At 41.9% G+C, this 22369-nt stretch overlaps 4 protein-coding genes across 7 annotated transcripts in view; 3 read left to right on the top strand and 1 right to left on the bottom strand.

The window, feature by feature from the left end:
- ripk2 (receptor-interacting serine-threonine kinase 2) overlaps nt 1-2359 on the bottom strand; it is a 10715-nt gene extending 8356 nt beyond the window's left edge. The window contains exons 1-3 of one of the 3 annotated variants that reach the window (XM_084007825.1): nt 1924-2359; nt 1162-1315; nt 79-234 (exon numbers count right to left, since the gene is read on the bottom strand). In XM_084007825.1, coding sequence (XP_083863951.1) covers nt 79-234; nt 1162-1315; nt 1924-2168 — 555 coding nt within the window. In that variant the 5' untranslated portion in view covers nt 2169-2359. The remainder of the gene's footprint in view (nt 1-78; nt 235-1161; nt 1316-1923) is intronic. The other 2 variants (XM_084007824.1, XM_084007826.1) reach the window with 2 other exon arrangements.
- Nucleotides 2360-2408: 49 nt separating this feature from the next.
- Nucleotides 2409-5928, top strand: LOC311012375 (sorting nexin-16-like). Of its 2 annotated transcripts, none has more exons than XM_084007828.1 (7): nt 2409-2490; nt 3874-4133; nt 4487-4573; nt 4852-5000; nt 5091-5160; nt 5266-5402; nt 5492-5928. In XM_084007828.1, exons 2-7 carry the CDS (start codon nt 4011-4013, stop codon nt 5625-5627), a joined length of 702 nt encoding a protein of 233 aa, XP_083863954.1. In that variant the 5' UTR covers nt 2409-2490; nt 3874-4010; the 3' UTR covers nt 5628-5928. The 2 variants fall into 2 exon arrangements, with proteins under 2 accessions (XP_083863954.1, XP_083863955.1); XM_084007829.1 differs by lacking the exon at nt 2409-2490 and adding an exon at nt 3656-3757.
- Nucleotides 5929-12621: 6693 nt separating this feature from the next.
- On the top strand, nt 12622-17911 carry asip2b (agouti signaling protein, nonagouti homolog (mouse) 2b). Its single transcript, XM_084008754.1, has 3 exons — nt 12622-12807; nt 17008-17081; nt 17240-17911. The coding sequence occupies exons 1-3, from the start codon at nt 12699-12701 to the stop codon at nt 17405-17407; spliced, it is 351 nt and encodes a 116-aa protein (XP_083864880.1). The 5' UTR covers nt 12622-12698; the 3' UTR covers nt 17408-17911.
- Nucleotides 17912-19118: 1207 nt separating this feature from the next.
- Nucleotides 19119-22268, top strand: LOC311012857 (V-type proton ATPase subunit d 1-like). The gene is made up of 8 exons (XM_084008611.1): nt 19119-19279; nt 19720-19891; nt 20142-20320; nt 20900-20979; nt 21155-21232; nt 21302-21478; nt 21583-21660; nt 21920-22268. The coding sequence occupies exons 1-8, from the start codon at nt 19159-19161 to the stop codon at nt 22091-22093; spliced, it is 1059 nt and encodes a 352-aa protein (XP_083864737.1). The 5' UTR covers nt 19119-19158; the 3' UTR covers nt 22094-22268.
- Nucleotides 22269-22369: the final 101 nt, after the last annotated feature.

The raw sequence follows: 22369 nt of genomic DNA, 5'->3' as shown, positions 1-22369 counted from the left end.
ACAACCACGGTCAAATGTTTGCTTCTTTTTGTCACACATACAGTTCATACTGTACCACGGTGTGGCTGACTCACATACCTTAACATGAAATTCCCCGTCCAACAGTATGTTCTGTGTCTTTAGGTCGTGATGTAAGAGGGGCGGATTCATATTGTGAAGGAAGTTAACCCCGAGGGCAATCTCATACAGGATCCTCAGTCGCAAGGGCCAGGCAAGCCCAGGGTACATGTCCTTCTGCAGGCAGAGGCACCAGAACCCAGATAAACATGAAGGTAATGGAGGCAGACACCGTTCTCACATTTAAGAGTAGGTTTAAAACGTTCCTCTTTGACAACACTCAGCCCCAACTTGAACCAGTTCTTAGTTATGCTGTCATAGGCCTAGACTGCCGGGGGATTAATAATAACACATAGAGCCTTTCTCTAGCTCTCTCTTTCTCCCTCTCTGTATGTTCCCCAGAGCTTTGGGCTTTGTCGAGATTTCTGCCTAAAAGTCTGTTAAGGCAGTTTTTTCTTGCCACTGTCGTGCTGTAATGCGTGCTCCTGGGTGATGTTGCGACGTGGAAAATGTATTGACTCTGATGACACGATAAAAAAAAGGGAGAGGAAATTTTACTACACCCACACTAAGTGGGAATTTCCCCCCCAAACTATATTTCTCTGCTTTCTCTCTCTCTTTTACTTCTCCGACTCAGTTCAAAGTTTCACAACGGACTGACTTAGTTCCATGTTTTACTTTTACTTGCAGTCACACAGGCATTAATGCCATGGCAGACACGCATGTGATGAATGACGCATTAAGGAGACGGAGCTAGAGACGGAGCCCCTTGCCAAAAACAACAGAGACTCTTTCACTTCAACCATTCCGGCAACAAACTCCAGGAACGAGAACTGTAGAAGTATAATGGCCACATGTCCTCTACATTTGTGACAGTGTAATTTGATTGAATACAGAATACCGTTAATAATTTAGCTGCATATTAACTCTCCTTTTCTGAGTGAAAAAGGAAAACAATGTAAACACCTTATAGTCAGGTTAAGCCACTCTGTTTTTCATCTGAAATACATCTTCAATCCATATACATTATTTAAGATTGAGCCTTGGATTATGATGTTAGGACTAGATCAGTTGTTATGAAATGACATGATGACACATAATTACCTCGTGGAGCAACAGGTCCAGAGAGCCATTACTCATAAACTCTGTGACTATGCAAAAAAACTCAGGTTCGTTGCAGATGCCAAAGATCTGGATGATGTAGTTGAACCTGGCTTTGTGGAGGACCTCGGCCTCCTTCAGCAGGCAGTTCCTCTCTCTGAAACACAGGCAGCGGTAACATACAAATGAGAAAACAGTGAGGACATTTGACATATCGTGGGTGTGAAACTGACTGAAAACTGGATGTGTTACATGACACAAAATGCTGTGTCAAACAAAAGACTTGAAAAAGTAATTGTGTGCATTTTTAAGTCAAAGCTAGTTCCGCATCACTAAATGAAACTACACTAATGTGTAGAAAAATAACATTGACGGATCATATAATCACAATATATGATCTATCTGAAATTCAATAGATGATAATACGGAGTTATTGCACATTAGTAAGAGGTTCACTGTGCTCAAAATAAAAACAAACATTTGTGCAGGGTGAAATATGCAGATTTGTGCCAGTGCCTTCACCTGAGCTGCAGGAGAGCACATGTGTACACACATGAAACACTATGGACACATCTGATTCAAACCTAACATGATTCAAACCTAATTCAAGTCTTGATGCTGTGGTTTCCACCTAAGACAGTGGCAGTAGAGTCGTATTTCTCAGGAAAAACGCCTGGGATGCTAACCTTTAAATTCCACATTCCTTCCAAACAGTGTCTACGGCCTACATTGTTAGATGATGTGGTCCACGTCCACACAACTCACCTTTCTCCGACGGGACAGTCGAGTTTCAGGCACTTAATGGCCACAGTGGTTCTCCAGTCGGAGTGCTGCGCCTTGAACACGGTGCCGAAGCCGCCTCTGCTCAGGTAGTACAGGTCCGTCAGCTTCTGGTAGGGGATCACGGGCAAGGTGCTGGTCAGGCTGCCGATGTTCACGCAGCCCATGGCGGCGTGCTGCTCCATAGCAGCCGGTGAGCCTTTTACGGGAAGTCTCTGAGGAATCAGCATCCACGAGGCCAGCCACTGAACTCAGAACAGCCCTTTACGGGAAACGCGATGAGGAAGCGTCCATTCACGTGTCTGCTACGATGTCGCGGGCTGCTAGCAAGCTAAGCTAACGTTGATGTAGCGAGAGGAGGACGGCTAAAAGAAAGAGCTACATATATAAACGGTTCACCTGCTCACTGACGGAAAACACCCAACGGCCACGGTTTCACCTGCCCGCTTATTCTTATCATGCTGTCGCCGCCTCCAAGCAGCTGTAACAGGCGGAGCCGAGAAAGGGGAACAACAACAGTGAGCTGCTGAGCGCCGCTGTCATTTAAGGCAGGTGGGTTTGTTGTTGCTAATGACGACACACTTCCGGGTTTTGGCGAGATGCATTCAGGCACATAGTTACGTTTGGAGAAAATCTAGGAGTGTTATTGTAATTCATTTATTTACAATATTTTAAAATCATAAAAAAAAATATATGATAGGGCGAGCCCAAATATAATGACAGGGCGTTTGTGTTTTTTGAATAACGTCATCGTTCAGTCTTCAAATTCACATTTTTATTTCACTTTCGTTTAAAGAATTCCTCCAACAGTGGAATTTCCCAAACGTGGGGATTTCCCGCGCGGACAATAAACATCACATATCTACACAATACTTGTATTAATAGTACGAAAATACAATTTTAAAAAGTCCTTTCGTTAATTGGGGACAAAACACAGACTAAAGCCACACAATATAGAACATAAACATAAGTTCCCAATGAAACCTAATAAAAACGTCACGAATGTGGTTTTATTGTAGACAATAAACAATATAATAACAATTTTTAGATAACTATGAAAAGATATTTGATGTACCCTCTGGCAATTAATGAAACTTAAGACTGCAAAGATGATTACATACAGTACATTTATGTTGACATAATTATACTGTATTAGATACAGATATTTATTTATTTAATTTGTTTTATTTATTATGATTATACTACCTTATCTGAGATCTCAGGAATGTATTTTGTAATTGTATCCTATTTATTGATTTTTTGTTTTTGTATCTGTGAAACAGCTCTTATGAATTGTGTTATGTGTTAATGTTTGACATAATCTGTAAACTGAATATGTAAATAAAGTAAAAAAAAAATAAAAAAAAATAAAAAATAAACAATATAATAAATACCAGGAGGGGTAGTCCATACACTTCCTATAACGTTGCAATGGCCTTATTGTGCTATTATTTACAATTACAACTGATTGAATATTTTTCTGATTCTAATGTTATTACTGGACATTAAAGTTAGTATTCATCAGATTGTAGATATTATGTTTTGTAGGTGAGATGTGGCTTTCTTGGAACAGGAACTTCCTGTCTGGGAGGACAGAGCACACTGGGGTTGCCCCCTTGTAAACTGAACACTCTGTAAAGTAGAGGATTCCAACAAATCAGTAACCACATTCTTACTGCTTACGTGGCGGTCACACAATGTGCCAAGAGTTTCTGATGATCCAGCAAGACTGCCAATCCCTGTTCAGCTCAGTCAAGAAACGCTAGTGTCCTTTGTTGTTCCAGCTCTGAAAGACAGGTACAGTTTGCACTGTGTCATTGTAAGTTGGCTCCTACACTCCAAATATTCTTATGTGTTCCTGTGTTCATATGAATTAACTCAATGCTATCAAAGGTTCATCAAGGGCATCACATATTGCTGCCTCTTTTGTTCCAGTCCCATTCTCAGTGAGCTGAACTGGAGCGTTCACCTTCGTCCCTGAACTATAAGCCCTCACCTCGGGAAAAGTATTTCCTGGATGAGGAGAGTTGGACCCTGGGGTGCTACAGCTGGGGCTTAGACAAAGAGGAGGCATGTTGGATTGGTCATCTACACTGCCGGAGGGTGAGGGGTGCCTCTGGGACGGCTGGGCGGAAAGATCCATCACCCCGATAATGCTGGGCTACGAGATCCTGGAGCAGAGGGCAAAGTACACGGTAAGGATTTAACAGGTTTGCCATTTATAGATAGGCCAACATTGATGGTAAATTCATCAAAGAAAGAACTCAAGACTGAAGGGGTTTCCAAAACTGTGATGTATTATATGATCAGTTAAAAACATTGATGGACACTAATGCAGTCATGAATGGATAGATATTCATTGTAAAAACACATGGACTTTGTCTGTCGATTTATGAGATGTCATACTTATGACATATGACTTCCTCTTTGGGGAAAAATTCTTACATAACTTCAGTCACAAGTGTGAGCATGTCACTGCATCTTGCAGCAGCAGTTGCCCCACAAAATCCCCCTGTTTTCTGAGGATGTTGCTCCATCCGTGTTGTAGGTGTATAAGATCCTGGTGACGGGGAGTCAAGGAGACAGCTGGGTGATCTTCAGAAGATACACGGACTTCTGCAGCCTCAATGACAGGGTGAGAACCGGTCACGCACCTTTGTGACGTTTTACGGAGCATCGGGGTGTGAAATGACGAACCGTGAAATTCTGAGGGTAGCTGGTCCACGGGAGGATAAACCAGCTCTGAGCTGTCTTTGTTCAAGCACAGATCTGCAGGATGATACAGTCCACTGAGGCGCCACTATGGATTTGGTCCAATACACTTGACACTCATCTTTATTCCACTTATATGACAGCTTTCACTCTGAGTCACTCCTATTGTTGCCCATACTTATTTTATTTTCTGTTTTGCAGCTCAAAGAGCTGTTTCCCAGGTGCCGCCTGGCCCTGCCTCCTAAGCGCTGGTTCGGAGGCAACTATAGTGAGGACCTTCTAGAAGAAAGACAGACTGGGCTGCAGACATTTCTGCAAAACCTGATGTTCCACAAAGATATTATCAACAGGTGTGTGTCGATAAGACGTCTTTCAACACGTCTTTAGAAATGCCACTCAGCCTTGGTTGGAGTTTTTATTTTATTTTTTTTGCTTGACAGTGGAGCCGTCAGACAGTTTCTGTGTTTGGTTCACAGACTGAGTCCATTTGACAGTGTAGAGGAAAGTAGGGTGAGGTCACTTTCACTCCCCCCCCCCCCCCCCCCCCGACAAAAAGATTATCTCAAGGGCTGAAGATTGTTGTCTAGTAATCATCAGCTGTTGTTCTGAATGCAGGCTTTTTGTGAGACTCTGGAGGCGAGTAACCATCGTCTTCAGAGGGAACTCCTCGAAACTCAGAGAGAAATTGACACCTTAAAGAAGACCCTGGAGGAAAAGGAAAACCATTTCAGCCTCCTGGTGAAGAAAGTCAAGTAAAGATGTGCATTTAGCAACAAAATGCTATAAGATGACGATTATTATTATTATGTACGGTAAATTCCAATGATTGCTTCTCACACAGATCTCATATCCAGCTTAAAGAATCCTGGAGTCGGACCACCGACACGCTGAGAGAAGGAGAAACTGGTGTGAATGGATTTGAGCAGACGGATGGCAATGAAGGTGTGGGCTTCTTCACTGAGGTTGACAAAGAATAAAAGTATATATTCACATATTTACTCCCTATGTTCGTATATTAACCTTGATATCCCAAATATCTAATCCAAATATCTAATTCTAACCATCAGCTGATGTAAACACTGGAAGATTTTACATATCAATTTGTGGGAAATACAGTTGTAGTTAAGTTTATTATTCATTTTTCTGTGTTGGTGTTCCTGATGTTCTTACTGTTAGTCTCTACGATGGTTCTGGTAAAAGCTCCAATGGTGGTCAGAAGTGATTCCCTGGTTGCATCTAGAAATCAAGAACAAGCACATTTGTGTGTGTCGTGTGTGTGAGCAGCACGAGGACCTTGCTCACTACCACCTCCTCCTCTCTGACTTCACCTCAACTGTTTCGGCAGCTAAATCTGCCTTCTACCTGGCAAAGATCAACTCTTCTGCCTCCAACCCCAGGAAACTCTTCTCCATGTTCTCTTCCCTCCTCACCCCTCCTACCCCTCCGCCCCCTTCCTTCCTTACTGCCGATGACTTTGCAACTTACTTTACCAAGAAAGTAAATGACATCAGCTCATCATTCACGCCTATTCCCTCCCAGAAGACATCTCCCCCAACTCTCAACTCGGATGGTCTTACCAGCTTTAGCCCCCTCACCTCTGAAGACGTTCACGCACTTGTTACATCTAACCGTGCCACCACCTGCTCCCTTGACCCGATTCCCTCCTCTCTTCTCCAGGACATCTCACACGACATCTTGCCATTCCTCACCACCCTGATCAACTCCTCCCTCACCTCAGGTGTCATTCCAGCGGATTTTAAGACCGCTATCGTGAAGCCTCTCCTGAAAAAACCCACCCTTGACGCTACTGACATCCAAAGCTACAGACCTGTATCTCTTCTTTCATTCCTCTCTAAAACCTTGGAACGTGCTGCCTACAACCAACTGTCATCCTATCTCTTGCGGAAGAACCTCCTAGACCCTAACCAATCAGGATTCAGGACTGCCCACTCCACTGAGACGGCCCTCCTCACTGTGACCGAGTCCCTGCGAGACGCCAAAACATCATCCAACTCCTCCGTTCTCATTCTCCTTGACCTATCTGCTGCATTCGACACAGTCAACCACCAAATTCTCCTCTCCACTCTGGCTGAACTTGGCATAACCGACTCTGCTCTCACCTGGTTTACATCATACCTGACAAACCGCACCTTTCAGGTCACATGGAATGGCTCTATGTCCAAACCCTGCTCTCTGGACACGGGTGTCCCTCAAGGCTCAGTATTAGGACCGCTTCTGTTCTCACTATACACCAGATCACTAGGTTCTGTTATCACATCGCATGGATTCTCCTACCATTGCTACGCTGATGACACCCAGCTGTTCCTCTCTTTTCCCCCGTCCTCTGACGCTCACATTGCAACTCGCATCTCGGACTGTCTGGCTGACATCTCTGTCTGGACAACTGCACATCACCTCAAGCTTAACCTGAATAAAACCGAACTCCTCTTCATCCCAGGGAAAGACTGCCCTCACATGGACCTGTCGGTCACTGTTGAGGGCATCACAGTATTTCCTTCCTCAACTGCGAGGAACCTGGGTGTAATCCTCGATGACCAACTATCCTGCACCCCCAACATCACTGCTGTGGCCCGATCCTGCAGATTTGCCCTCTACAATATCCGCAGGATTCGGACCTTCCTCACAAAGGATGCAACGCAGCTCTTGGTCAAAGCACTGGTCATCTCCCGCCTTGACTACTGCAACTCTCTCCTGGCCGGACTCCCGGCCTATGCGATTAAACCATTGCAGCGTATCCAGAACGCTGCAGCACGCCTTATCTTCAATCTACCCAAATTCTCCCACGTGACCCCCCTCCTCCGTGACCTCCACTGGCTCCCTGTTGCAGCACGCATCCAATTCAAGACGATGACACTGGCCTTCAGGGCCATCAATGGAACGGCACCTGCCTACCTTCAAACACTGGTCAAACCTCATGCCCCGAAGCGAGCACTCCGCTCCTCTACTTCAGCTGGCCGGCTGGTACCACCATCGCTGAAATCAAACAAATGTCGCTCAGCAAAGTCCAGACTCTTCTCTGTTCTGGCGCCTCAGTGGTGGAACGAACTCCCGACCAATGTCAGGACAGCAGAGTCATTTGCCATCTTCCGAAAAAGGCTCAAGACTCACCTGTTCAGACTTCACCTCGACTCTACATAGCATGACCCACTAACACCCTCCCTCGACCCCCCCCCCCGCAAAAAAAAAAAAAAAAAAAAAAAAAAAACTCGGATCGTAGCACTGTTACTCTTGAAGTACTACTTTACTCAGATGAGGACCTAGCACTTGTTCTATTTTTAGCTCTTACTGCATCGGCAATGATACGTCGTGGTTTCTTTGTTTCCTTCTTTTGACAAATGTACTTATTGTAAGTCGCTTTGGACAAAAGCGTCTGCTAAATGACCTAAATGTAAATGTAAATGTAAATGAGCAGGGGGAACAAAAACTGTACAGTTCTGGGAATTTAATTTAATATGTATTCATTTTGTCATTGCCATGTTTCCTGTACAGGTGTGTAGCAACCACAAATGTAGTCACAATAAGTGCTTGTGGATTATGTTGCTTTGGAAAAGATTCTGCTCCTCCCATGAAATGTGAATATTAACCACATTATTAATAATGTGTTATGAGACAAATATGACCAGAAGGTGGCAGCGTAATAGCAGTTTCCAAGGTTACACCTGAATCTAAGGGATGCTGGAAACTTGGATGTTCTGTTCTCAGCAAGTGTTTTTTGCTGCAGCCGAAATGTTAAATCACAAATTTCTTCTCATAATATTATGACTTTCTTCAATTTATTACAATATTCTCAACTTCTCAGAAAAATGTTTTGAATGTGCAGAAAGTTTTGAACATAAATCTCACTGAAACAGCTATGAAAGGTTTATAAATGAATTAACGTTGACTATTATATATATGTGAATAGGTTCCGTATGCACATTTAAAGAGGTCACTTCCCCCTAAAAGACATGAAAGAGGAAGGAAATGTAAATCATGCTTACATTTACGTTTGTTGACCCTCCTGTTCTAAAAAGAGAAGCCAAAGTGCCTTAAATGTAAGACTCAGCAGGGACAACATAAATATCTAAAAGCAGTGAAGAATGTCTCTCTCTGCATCATATATCTTCATATTTGTATTCCTAGTTTGTGTTTTCCTTCACACGTTTCCACTATAGATTGATGCATGAAGTGTTCGGTGCTCAAAATTGAAATCATATTCAAAAAGGTGTTTCTTCTGACAACAAAGCAGACTTCCAACTGGACTTTCACTTAGACACCAATGACTTGAGAGTCCATTTGGACTTGAGCCGATTGACTTGGAATAACTCCCCATGGCCAAAGATGAAAGATTATGTTGTAAAAGGTTTGCAGTGAATCACTTGTTCTTGGCGCCGGGCAGTGTTTTAAATCAATCCCACGGCAGCCAATCACATTGCAGACCAGCAGCCAGGAATAATAATGACTTGTTTAGGGTTTTAAACACAACGTTCAGGACTACTTGACTTGGACTTACATGCTAAAACAAAATTAAAATAAACTGTTGATGGATGTAGTTGTTGGGTTCTATTATAAGACGGTAAGGTGAATGTTCTACTTGGAAGCGAATCCCACACAAGAGCAGACCATCAGAAGGTCAGGCCTCTACCAGCTGTTCGTTACTGCATGAGAGAAAAGCCAGCGGTCAGAGTGATGGAACACAGCTCCCACTTCTCGTACCACACCGCCAATCCATCTCCTCCTCGGAGTCAGCACTTTTGCAATAACGGATCATAAATACAAATTACATAGTCAGTGCAGATACATACATGTCATCATCCCCATACATTTTCATCCCACAGTTTAAAAAAACGGCTTAACACGAAACCATTGGACCGTTCTCTATAAAGACAACTACTCAGGGGGGTTTCATCACACAGGAGCATCGACATGACAGGAGATCAAAGACCTATTGCAATAATAATATGGACCATATACTTCATCCGTTTCCATGTATGAAGGAAGCCAGACAAGAGAGGTTCCCAACCTGCAATCTGTCAACTCAAATGTTGAATATTCTCACGGTGGAGAATTTCCTGGAGCTAAATTGAAACGTGCAGCATAACTCTTTGAGCATCGCATATAATTTCGTTTTGGTCTCGTGCCCTCATTGTTGCATGCAAGTTTTTGGCCGTGAACACCTCGTCAAGCTCGGAGTTTATCATAATGCAGCACCCAAAAACACAACTCACCGCCGCCCAAAAATACTAACACCTTCACACATTGAACACTTCCCTGTGTTACTGGTGCACATGATTCTGATTATGGAGGTCGAGGCCAGCTTTACGTAGTGGGGCTAGTGCAGTGGGAGGCCCTGATGAACGATTGTTATGAAGGGCCCCGTTGACCCCTTTGTTCCTCCCACATTCTTTGTATTATGTGAGTATCCTGTTGCCTTATACGTATCACAAATCCATGCGGTGCACGCAGCTTCATGCCAGATCCGTCATATTTTTTCAACTTGAACCCCAGCAAAAGATAAGACTGCAATACTTTCCTACCCTGGGATCGCTGTCTTCATATTTTCCCCCCCCAGAATGTTCCATTTGATTTACAATAAGCAAGCGTATACGCATGAAATCAGATGAAATAACTTAGTTATTAAAATTAGATTTGGACACAAGGCCTCAGAGTGGATCGTAGAATATCAGTTTGGATGAAAAACATTTGCAATAAATCAGTAAATTACCATAAAGCTACTGCCACCCGACCTTGCTGTTCAGCATATTGGTCTTTTCTTACAGATGCGTGCAGGATATTTTAGACCTGTCTGTAAATTTAGATCAGATTAGATTAGATTCGCTCTTAGATCGGTCTAATCTAAGTTCGACATTGGCCTGCATACGACCTATTCCACAATTATTAGGAAGAGCACAGATTCCAGAAACTCATATCCCCCCCCAGGTCCACTGTTTGGTGGCTCTCGTGGAGCTTGGAGCGATGTCGGACTCATATTGGATAATGGTGAGGAGCCTTACAGGAGAGGCCGAGGAGTATTATGGGTCTACATTAGGGAACTTCACCTGTTTGTGTTTCTAATATTGTAACACTTATCTAATTCCCCCCTCCCTCCCACTGCTACGTTCCCATGACTCACAATCAGATTGATGTTATTAGTGCGTGTCTCTGCACTGAAATATTGCTCTGAAGTGGTATTTGACGAGATTCGACCTAGATGTTAAGGGCTTGCGTTGTATACGGAACATTAACCAGTCAGAAAGTCATAAAGTTGACTGATCTCTTTGTACTACTACTAAATGTACTACTGAACCCTGCCCTGGAAGATAATAATAAGGAATTTTACATTCCTAATGGAAAACCTGGAGGAGTGGTTTTCGACCCAACATCCTGCGGCGTGATCACATATTATGTAGTTTTTAGAGAGTTAAACTGCACAATGCAAGTAGTAGAGGAATATTGCAGCTGGTCAGGTGTCTCCAAATATCTAGGGAGAGACCATCCATGAAATGAAGCAGTGATTCTAGCATTAAAGTGAGTTATTGGGTGAGTCTACACCTTTCAAAGGTGTGCATAAAATCACCAGATGTGATGGACTCACCAGGCAGATCAGAAGAAGTTAAATCAAATGTGGGATCATCATTGCTCAGACGTTTAACATAAATCACACTTTTTTATCTCATTTTCAAAGGGAACATTCGGTGATTAAACAGCTTTCATTTAGGTCTTCAAACACACTCTTAATGTGAGGAGGACTGGATTACATAAGGAGGGGATAAAACACGCCCCTGCTATTTATTCTTAGATTTTAAGTAGCATCTCCTGACTGAAGGCAAGTACCCAGTAAAAATACCTGGTATTTTATATGGCCCATCACCTGATTCACATTTTGAACTTAACTCAGACTTCTCGAATTCTGAGCCCCACCTCCCTTTTTATCAACATCAGAGAAAAATCCTCCTATGCAATGTTAATCACGTTTTACGACCTCCATCCACTGTCTCTTATTGGTTATGCATTTTTGTCTCTCCATTTTTTTTATCTCCTCATGACTACAGTAGGCCTAAACAAGACACGTTTTCCTCACATTCTTCTTTGAGAATTAACATAAAGGGTCAGTGTTTTTTTAATGATCATCTCCTCCAGAAGGACCATGTGATCAAGTGCGTCCGTGAATGAGTGAGTGAGGGAGAGAGTGTGCACCTCTGTGTCTGTCCACGGGTAATTGCTGCAGCGGGACGACATCATATTTTGTGTGGTCGGTTATGGCAGCAAGACCTCTTGCAGTGACTTAACGCTTTCTCAAAAACATGATATAGGCTGTACTGCCATTGGCTGCCAACTGACTCTTCACTCACTTCATTAATTGTTTTATTTACAATCGCGGAATACAAATGATAAAAATCGATATTTTACATTTACATGCTAAGTGTTTGTCACCACACAGATAGACAGTTGAGTGGATGCGCTGACTTTAGACGGTAAAAGTCGGTGGGGGGGATTTTAAAATAGTAATAATAATAATAATAATAATAATAATAATAATAATAATAATAATAATAATAATAATAATAATAATAATAATAATGGAGATGGAATGCTCATGTGGCTCTGGATGGCACAAGCGTTTAAATGTCTGCGACTGGATGCAAAGAGTTGCATTCAGACCCGATCAGACACAATTTGGCGACTGTGCGCGTGCACGGGCGCGAGTGAAAATGCGGTGACCTCACGTCTGTCTGTTGCCAGGGCAACAATCATTCACATGCGTGCGTTGAGCCCGGGACGTGGGGGCGTCTTTGTTGTTCGTCACCCAGCAGCCTGTGTCGGAGGCAGATCGAGGTACCGCCTCACAGCCGCAGAGCAAGCCGAGGCAGCTAAAGTGAGCTTTGAAAGGAGAAGAAGTAGGTCCATCACACACAAACCCACCATAGCACCACAGGGTGGACGGGAATTTATTTCATCAAAGTGAAACTGATTTTTTTTTTTTTCCTTTTTTTCAAACCGTGTCACAAACAGATCTAAACAGCATCATCATCATCATCATCATCATCATGAAGAAGATCACCGGCAGACACTTGTTGTGCTTCTTCCTGCTCGCCTTCCCGCTGTCCTGGGCAGAGGACACGAAGAAAGATGCGAGGAAGAGTGAGAATAACACAGGTGAGGATTGCACTGCACACACACATATATATATATATATATATATATATATATATATGCTTTAAAGAGCGTGAGAACAGGACAAAAGATTTGATGTGACAATCATTTTATTTTACAGTTCTGTATTTAATCTTAAAATAACAGAGTATCCATTGGCTTGCTTTGTAAAGTAGTCATAGAAATATCAAATAGACTAAATATATAAGGAGGATAGACCAAGGTGTATAATTCCCCACTAATGCATAGATTAATAAGTCAGTATCAACACCTAGTCTTTTTAAGGATGTGGATATTTTGCATATATCAGATTGCAAACATACTCTAAAGTGGTTCAACCACAGCAAGAGTAAACGGAATAGTCCTATAAATATGATTTAATTCATGAAAAAATAGAAATGTTGCAATTATATATGTATTTGATCCAATCCTGCATATAATTGCATTAGACCCCTGCTTTTATAATTTTCAAAACATGAACACAAATTCAGTGCATTGATGGAGGGAGTTTGTGACAGCTTTAATTTGGGCAAAGCATGGCTTCGTTCTGGTTTCAGCTTGTTTTTCTTCGGTGGGAGAGTTGCCACACATGTGCAGTCTCTCACAATCCCTGATTTTTTACAAGTTTGCCAAGAAGAGTTTGAAATGAATAATACACAGCACAGCTTTGATTTTGGATTCCGCTCTCATACTGCTGTAAACATTGTTGACAAACCTTCAACGACATCGGAAACGTGAGGAGCTTAGGTTTTGTTGTCTTCTGTTAGTTTGTGTTTAAAAGTCAGTCAGTATGATGATGCTGTGATGCAGGGATTGGAAATGCAGTGCTGGGGGAACATTTGTTCAAAGTTGCATCAGGAATTGCTCTTATTTAAGAGTAACATAAAATGTTGTCGCTTTGGATAAAAGCTGCTAAATGTAAATGAAAATTTGATGTTCATTCTGCATTAGTTGAAGAAATACATTCTCTATATTACTTTACAGTCAGGACTGGACAAAACATCAACTCCACACACATCCACAGTTTGTTCTGCCACCTTGTGGCGAGTGCAACAGACGAAGTAATTAATCAAGATTTCAAAGGATTTGGCACAAACCCAAAAAATATATTTTACAGGTGCCACATTTTAAAATGGCTGACACACATCCAGTACACGCTGAACGCCATCAGCGTTCATTTGGAGTTGTGTCTGTGGCCACCTGGTGAACATAAATCCAATATTCACTCTCCTTTTAGATCTGGGTTTGATCCACCATAAATAAGGACTCTTTAGCTGCTAAAGGCCTCACTGTGTTCACTTGCAAGTCGCTATCATGAATACAAAAGCAGTGAGACGGAACAAAAATAGAAATCTTGCAGACGTAAAAGGCTGAAAAACGCTCCTCGGAGCCTGGCGGAAATTCCCTGTGGTTTCTACACTACAATAGACTTTGTTGATGAGCATCATTTTTTTTATTGTGCGCATGAAAATACAGCTTTAAGCTGCACCTAGCAGTCACACTCGATATGCTGGGTCAAAGGTCGCAGCTAAGATACTCTGTAACGAAGATGCAGCAACAGAAGCTCTCCTGTCTCCTAAGTGGGTGCAGTCGTGACGTGTTTGTCTCTGTTCAGAACTGGCTCTGGTACCTGACTTTAAACTTTTATCCAGAAGAGGCCAGTAAAATAAAGCTTTGAGGTCGGCCTTAAGGACTCCTCCAGCATGTGAGCATATTTAGTCATAGCCTCAAAGAAAACCATTCAACCTAGCAGAAAACCAATCAAACATTAATGCTAATGGAAATCCTTTAGGGTGTAAACATTGACAGAAATATTGATGTTTAAATATTACACTTATTATAACAGTTATATAAATCAGTTATAATTACAAACTGGCTCTACCTTACACTCGTATTGTGATTCTACATCATTTGCCATAAAAGAGACAAAAAGCACAATAAACAAAGTTAAAGATGAATCTCACTGCTGACAAATGTTCTGTAGATATCCTGATTATACCATTACAGTGAATCCTTTCAGCCATGCTAATTTTGTAGTGAAACTCTGATATTGTGAGCGCCTTATATGAGAGAATGAGAATGGCGTTTCCCAGGAGAAGTGTGTATTTGAAGAAGTCAAGCAAAGATAGCAGAAGATATGAAAAAGTGTGGACGAGGGCATCAGCAGGAGGAGAGACGTGACGCCGCTGAGGTGAAAGTATTTTTCCGAAAAAAACAACAGATGAAGTCTAAACATCTGGCCACACACTAGCCAAAGGATTGGACCGCAAGGCCCCACAGCCATCAGTCATGGGGCAGAAGGAATGAGGTCTGAGCCAAGGAGGAGGGTTGATGATTTGTTGCCTTTGTAAACTTGCATCTAGCCTAGCTTATAAACAATACGTGATGCATCAATCAATTAGAGTTGCCAGTGGCAGGTGGAGGTGAGTAGTTGGAAGTCGAAGGTCGTTTTCGTGACGAGCCAAAGAACGGCGGGGGAAAAAACGAGGTGTAGAGCCAAATCATTCTGATTCCCATTTGAACGCAGACAGATTTAGCTTCAATTTCTAATAACTGTTATTGCTTCAAAGCAAATATTCTAATAAATTATGCCCATCTGTGCAGAATATCGGACACGGCGGATTAAAGAAACACACTGTGTGAATGGTAAGACTGTTCTCAGCGCCTAGATGTGCAAAAAAAAAAAAAAAAAGCCCACAGATTCTCATGATCCATTGCCAATGTTTGGAGCTGTCTTCAGTTCAAGCTGACACCCATGATAGAAATGCTCCTGCTTCAGTGCAATGAAGACAAATAAATCAGCAGATAACCTCCCCACCTCCACTCAGGATCTGTGTGTCAGCTCGTTCAGGGGCAAAAGATCAGGAGAGCACCAGAACAACCCGGAGATGAATGCTCTCATGGAGATGACAGTGGACTTCACAATTCTACACCACCTTCGGGTTTCTGGGATCCACCGTCTCCCAGGACCTCAAGAGGACATCCAACACAGACACCATGAGGAACAAGGCAACCCAGCAAGTTCAATCTGCCTCAGGAGCTGCAGATCCAGCTCTATGCTGCCTTCATAAAAGTGTCATAGTATATAGCATGCAATAAAAAAGTCAGACTATGTCATAGAAAATATCAACAAAAAAAAATGAAAATTATAGTAGGTCATAAAAATGCAATAAAGCACGTTATTAAAATGTCATAAAAAAACTCATCTCGGCACATCCTTCGCTGCGTGGTTGCGTGGATCGGCGTCCAAACTGGACAGGATCAGACTGAAGCAGACCGTCTGGACTGCAGACATTCAGGACTTAAACTCCTCAAGAGGGAGAAAACCAGCAGGAAACGCTTCCGGTCCTTCACACCCTGAACAGTTTTGCTTCGATCACTGCACTGTCAATAACCCTCCAAAACCAAATATCCACTGTACTTCACTGTACCTGTAAATTCCATTTTTATTGTTGATACACGCAAAAACATAAATGTTGGCAATAAGGGAAACGTCAAGGGGTCACCAAAATCATTAGTATGCATCCTCTGGGGACCATAAATGACAGTCCAAAATCTACTTGTTGTACAGGCCTGAATAGTACCATAAAACCATCATCCCCCAAAATACTGAAAACAGCAGATACTCTTTTAACAGACTGCAAATGATGTCATTTCCTGTTAAACTAATTTGATGAGCCGTTTAATGTGAGCCAAAAATAATTCCTATCCTGCCAGAATGTGAGAGAGGAGATGTAGACTGTTGATCAATAATACAGCCGAGGGGCTCGCAGATGAGCAAGGCAGGATGACGTGTTTTGTACGACCAAAATAACATTTGATTGAGTCTTTTCAGTAGTTACATCAGGGTGGCTATAAACCAGGAAGGTTAGAGGGCATCTACTTTGGCAATAAAATCCACATAAATACAGTTCCTGAAAATTATTATCTACCCTCCTCCTTGTGGACGAGGAGCCCGTATGGTGTGTAACCCCAGCCTGCAATAAGATGCTGATTGACAGCGAGGAGTACATCCAAATAAAGCTCAGAGGAGAACTAGTGCACCGTCAAGAATACAGATATCAAGAGGGTGCGAAGATGTTTTTGTTCTTCTTGGAAATGGAATTGACCCCCGCTGAAAAAGTAAAAAAAAAAAAAAAAAAAATCCTTTAGCGGTCAGTATAAAAAGGGCTGTTTATTGATTTGTGTTATTTCCAACTGCAGTTTGGACTCAAGCGAGGAACAGAAGACTGTTTGCGAGGCGAAAGATTTCTCTACCACAGGAAAGTCAGACTCCTGTAAGCTTCCTTTGTTCCTCTTAAACTGCCAGTTTTTAACTATTATTATAAATATTTGCATGGCTTGTAATGACAAAGTTTTATGTACTTCTCTGTGAATTGGTACGTTTTAATCCAAAGGGAATTTGACAGATTATTTCTTCATGTTGCTGTTTCAGAAAAATAAGTCAAATCCCATGACCCCTGCACGTCGCTGCGGCCGCCTGATGGAAAGCTGCTCCAACTACGTCCCGTGCTGTGACCCCTGCGCTACCTGTCGCTGTCGACTCTTCAACACCATCTGCCACTGCTGGAGGATGAACCCCCTGTGCTTAAAGAAGACGTAGAAGCACAAACACACAGAGACACAACCCGACACCTGCAATATACACTAACAGACAAGTATATCAATAAATATCTACACACATAGAAATGCATATACAATGAATGCAGAGAACATTATTACAGAAACATTTGGGAAATCATGAAAAAGTGGAGTTCTTTTCCATTGTGTGGCTTTTAAGGGGAGATATTCATATAAATGTAGACAGAATATCCGAATACCCAACAAAGCAGTCTGAAGGTGCAACGAAGGATGAGCAACATATGCTTTTGCACGTATCTAAACAATCACATGTAAACTGTGTTTGGTGCCTTGGGTATTTCCCGCACTAGTGCTGCTTTTGAATATTTTATCACTTTTGCTCTCCTGCCATGTTAAACATGTTCATAGATTCATAAACTGTTAAACAAAATAAACCATATATTTTTTGTTCCTATGTGAAATATGCTTGAAGAAGAGATACATTAGGGTCCCAAAATGTGGAAGCATTTATAATTCACATGTGGATTTATCGGTTGAACTTAGTTCATATTTTTGCTATTGAATAAATATATCATCCTGTATCATCTCTGTGTGTTACTTTTCCATATTGTGTGTGTTTTTTTTTAAGTGGCGTTTGACAGGCATACATAAATGAATGCAGAATTAAAAGTCACTTACATGTGGATTCATGGGAGGATGTTTCGTTTTTGGAAATATGAGACACCGCAAAACAAAGCAAATTAAAGATGTTATGGCAAATGTTTGCTGGGAGCTATGTGTGTGGGTAAACATAAGTTGCTTTGTGATCTTATCCGTTGAAAGCATAAAGAAAATGAACATGAACCTCACATGTAGGGGGCCTAGAGTGTGTATCCATGGACGTGATCATTTTTGAATTCCTAAATAAAGTAATTTTGCATCTCTTAAGTCTTATCTGGGCAATCTGTGATCCACATGCGGTATTATTTTGTCTGGGACAATGTCTGCTCCTCTTCTCATGGAAGTCGAATCATATGTTCAGCAGGTCCTCAAAAGCCATGACAATAAAGTCATTTAAGACGAAGCCAAGATTCAATGAAAAGACCAATATTAAATATTTCAGTAACGCATCCATGATGGACCCGAATACGTCCGCAGAGATGAAGACAGGCGCTGTGTCTGATTATGCCCCACTAAGTGCTTAAATTAAAAAAAAATAGAAAAGTAGGGGTGAGTACATGAGGGGAGGTCAGCGATTATGTCTGACATAAATTTGTCTTCAGGGAACAAGATACATTGCAAAAATGCTATGTCCATAAGCTGTTTTTGAACAGATCCATTCTCACGCATGCAAAAATGTATGAAGTGAGATTGATCGCCCATAAATATTGTGAGCATTTCATGATGGAAGAGCAGATAAGGTCATTTTTTATCGACTGTCTCTTATAAAAACAGGTGAGTTAGCCTCATTCCTTTTGCCCCTGCATGATGTTGAGCCAAAGAGCATCATGGTCTTTGATTTATACACTGAAACTGTTTTTTAAAAAGAGATATTTCTCCCCCCCCTCGGTACAGACTGAACGTACTTGAGTGAGCTCGGGAACTGAGACAAGCAAACTCTTTTTTTACGGCAGCTATGGAATTTTTCCGGCGTTTAAGAGGAAGGGCAAAATAACTGCATGAATGTTAGTCAGAGAGGGAGAAATGTGGAAGTAAGTGTATTAAAAAAAAAAACCAAAGACAGACACATTTGGACAGAGACTCCCCACGCTTGTCAGTATCTCATTTGGCATCATGGCAGAGCTCAGCTTCAACGTGGATCACGGCTATCTGGAAGGCCTCGTTCGTGGAATGAAGGCCGGAATCCTGACTCGTACCGACTATCAGAATCTGGCCCAGTGTGACACACTCGATGGTAAGAATATTGACATTTATACTAAAAAAAGAAGAAGGGAGGACAGCTAAACTGCATTTCAACTTTAAATGAGATAATCTGAACTTTCTTATCAGGCATTCCTTTCTGGCAAGACACACGAGTCATTAGTTCAGTAGTGTATACTTTTCAAGAATGTTTGCATTGTAAATCACCAGCTCCAACCATTTGTGACAAGGCTGCAAAATAAATGATTATACAGTGTGTGTGTGTGTGTGTGTGTGTGTGTGTGTGTGTGTGTGTGTGTGTGACAGTTAGTCATGTTCAGCTGTAAGTCAAAAGTTAAAAAAAGCTGTGTGCAAAGTATAATATACTGTATGATGACTCACCTCTTCTTGTTAATGCAACCGACCAGTAGGGGCTGTGGAAAAACCGAGATGCTCAAGTCATGAACCTTTATTCAACGCCTCTCCTCCCCTCAGACATGAAGCTGCATCTGCAGAGCACGGACTACGGTAAGATGCTCTCCTCGTCTGACGAGGACCTGACCGTGTCGCTGGTGGACAGCAAACTGAGGGAGAACCTGGTGACTGAATTCAGCTGCCTTCGCTCCAACGCTCTGCCTCCACTCTCCACCTTCCTCGACTATATCACGTACGCTACATGTGCTAAAACACCAAATATCTAGTCATTTCCTGTATTTTTCTTGCTCATCCAGGTACATTTGTCCTCTATTATAATGTCGTCCATTGCATTGGAAGAAAAGTAATTTCACAAAACTTACTGTATGTGCTACTAGTTTCCCAAAAGGCATTTTTGGATCCTTAACAGGTTGTAACATAAAATACAATGTAGACAAACAGAGGGACATCCATTTATCCCCCGTTTCTCTGTGTTGCCATAGTTACAGCTACATGATCGACAACGTGGTGATGCTGATAACCGGGGCCCTGAAACAGAGAGATGTGGCAGAGCTCCTCCCACGGTGTCACCCACTGGGTGCTTTCGACCAAATGGCAGCTGTGGGCATTGCTCGTACTCCGACTGAGCTCTACACAGCTGTCCTGGTGGACACGCCACTAGGTAGTCATCAAATGATCAGGGTCAAACTCCTAATATCCTTGAAGTGAGAGTGGTTGCAAAAGTGGAAGGGGGATATGGAAGCGTCTCCCCAACGTTTACTTTAAAACAGAGATCTTCAACAGTTCCGTGACCCCTAGGGGCGCTGCAGAGTTACTTTGTTTCTTTAAATATGTCCAAAAATACACATTAACATGAATACAACCAATAATAAGCAAATATAAATCTTCATATTTGCTAAATGTTGTGAAATTGTGATGTGGAAATGTCAATATAAAATTAAAATCTTCTATAAATATATAAATCTGTAAACAATTATTATTTTAATGGCTTTACAAAGTACTGATAAACCTGGCACTATAGGCTGCACTACACATTATTACAGTATTATTATAAGAAACACAATTTTAAATGACATGTAATGGGGGTCCTTGGCCTGAAAACATTGAAGACCTCTGCTTTAAAATGATTTTTTTACAGTGAAAAAAAGACACCTTACTAACTCAACTATTAACATTTTTATGTCAATATAAATATATAATACCAAACAATGAAACTAATACCCACTGTGTTGTGTCAAAGCCCCGTTTTTCCAGGATGCCGTATCTGAGTGCAACCTGGACGAAATGGAAGCTGAGATTCTGAGAAACAAACTCTTTAAGGTGATATACAGGGTGACACAAGTTCTCATTGTACATTCTGGATTGTAAGATTCACTGCTTTAACTCAAGCTTTGCAATGTGGCTAATCTCTTTATTTGAGGTCAGTCAGAGTTTTATGTGACACACTTAAAGCCTCATTCTTGGTATAATATAATGTGTTTTATTCCCCTCAAAGGCGTATTTAGAGTCTTTCCACTCTTTCTGTAAGAACATCGGCGGTGCCACAAAAGACATCATGTGTCCTGTCCTGGAGGTAATTTCCATTCCAGGTGCTGGATTTGTCCAAGTTTCCCTGTTATACATGAATGTATTTGTGTTGCAGTTTGAGGCAGACAGGCGGGCCTTCGTCATCACAGTGAACTCCTTCGGGACGGATCTCAGCGGTGCAGACAGGAGTGCGTTGTATCCCACTTGTGGCAGACTTTACCCCGAAGGGTTGCGACTGCTGGCCAGAGCCGAGGACCACGAGCAGGTCAAAGCAGTGGCCGACTGCTATCCAGTGAGTCCGACCCGCGTCTCTGCGGACTCATAATAAGAGCAGCCGTGTTGTTACTGCAATTACCTCGAGTCATAAACCAACTTCAGACTTCTACTGTCCCGCAGGTGTATAAAATAATTTTTGATGACCCTGAGCCAGGATCAGGATTTAAGACCCTGGAAGACAGATTTTTTGAACAAGAGGTAATATAACTATAATGTTCTTAGTGCAGAGTCTAGGGTCCCATCAGGATTTCGCCTTCAGCTGTGGATCTTTTGATATAATAAAGAAATATTTGGAATCAAAAAGCATTTCACACAAAATCCAGTTTCAAAGTGTGGGCAGTTTACTTTGTAAAGTATGCTTTGACAATTCAACCAGACATCTACTCAGCCTGATTCATGTGAACTGTATTTGATGTAAACATGGCTTCGACTTTCATCCTTTTTACTCTTCTCTCAGGTGAAGCTGAACACACTTGCTTTCCTGCAGCAGTTCCACTTTGGGGTGTTTTACTCCTACACCAAACTGAAGGAGCAGGAGAGTCGCAACATTGTCTGGATCGCCGAGTGTGTCACACAGCGACAGAAGTCCAAGATACACAACTACATCCCCATCTTCCAGGGAGCAAATTAACCAGGCAATAAAGAGCAATGCCTGTGTTTAACAGGACTGAAATAAAATAGAACAAGGTAATAAATGCACTTGATCAAAAGCATGTGTGCTGATCTCTCTTCATGATCCAAGTTTGTTTGTGAGGATTAGTTACTCAGTCATATTTATCATCAGTGCTTCAACTACAAACTGCAAAAAAACAACAACAACGAGGCCTCGTGATTAATAACAAACTACTTCTTTTAGTTAGTATCAGGGGTGCAGTTCCGATGTCAGGATAGCAATGCTTACTTAACT

The sequence above is a fragment of the Eutrigla gurnardus genome (assembly GCF_963514095.1).
Source record: "Eutrigla gurnardus genome assembly, chromosome: 4".
Classification (NCBI taxonomy): Eukaryota; Metazoa; Chordata; class Actinopteri; order Perciformes; family Triglidae; genus Eutrigla; species Eutrigla gurnardus.
The sequence above is the reverse complement of the archived record's forward strand: the minus strand, read 5'-3'. Positions and strand labels throughout refer to the sequence as shown.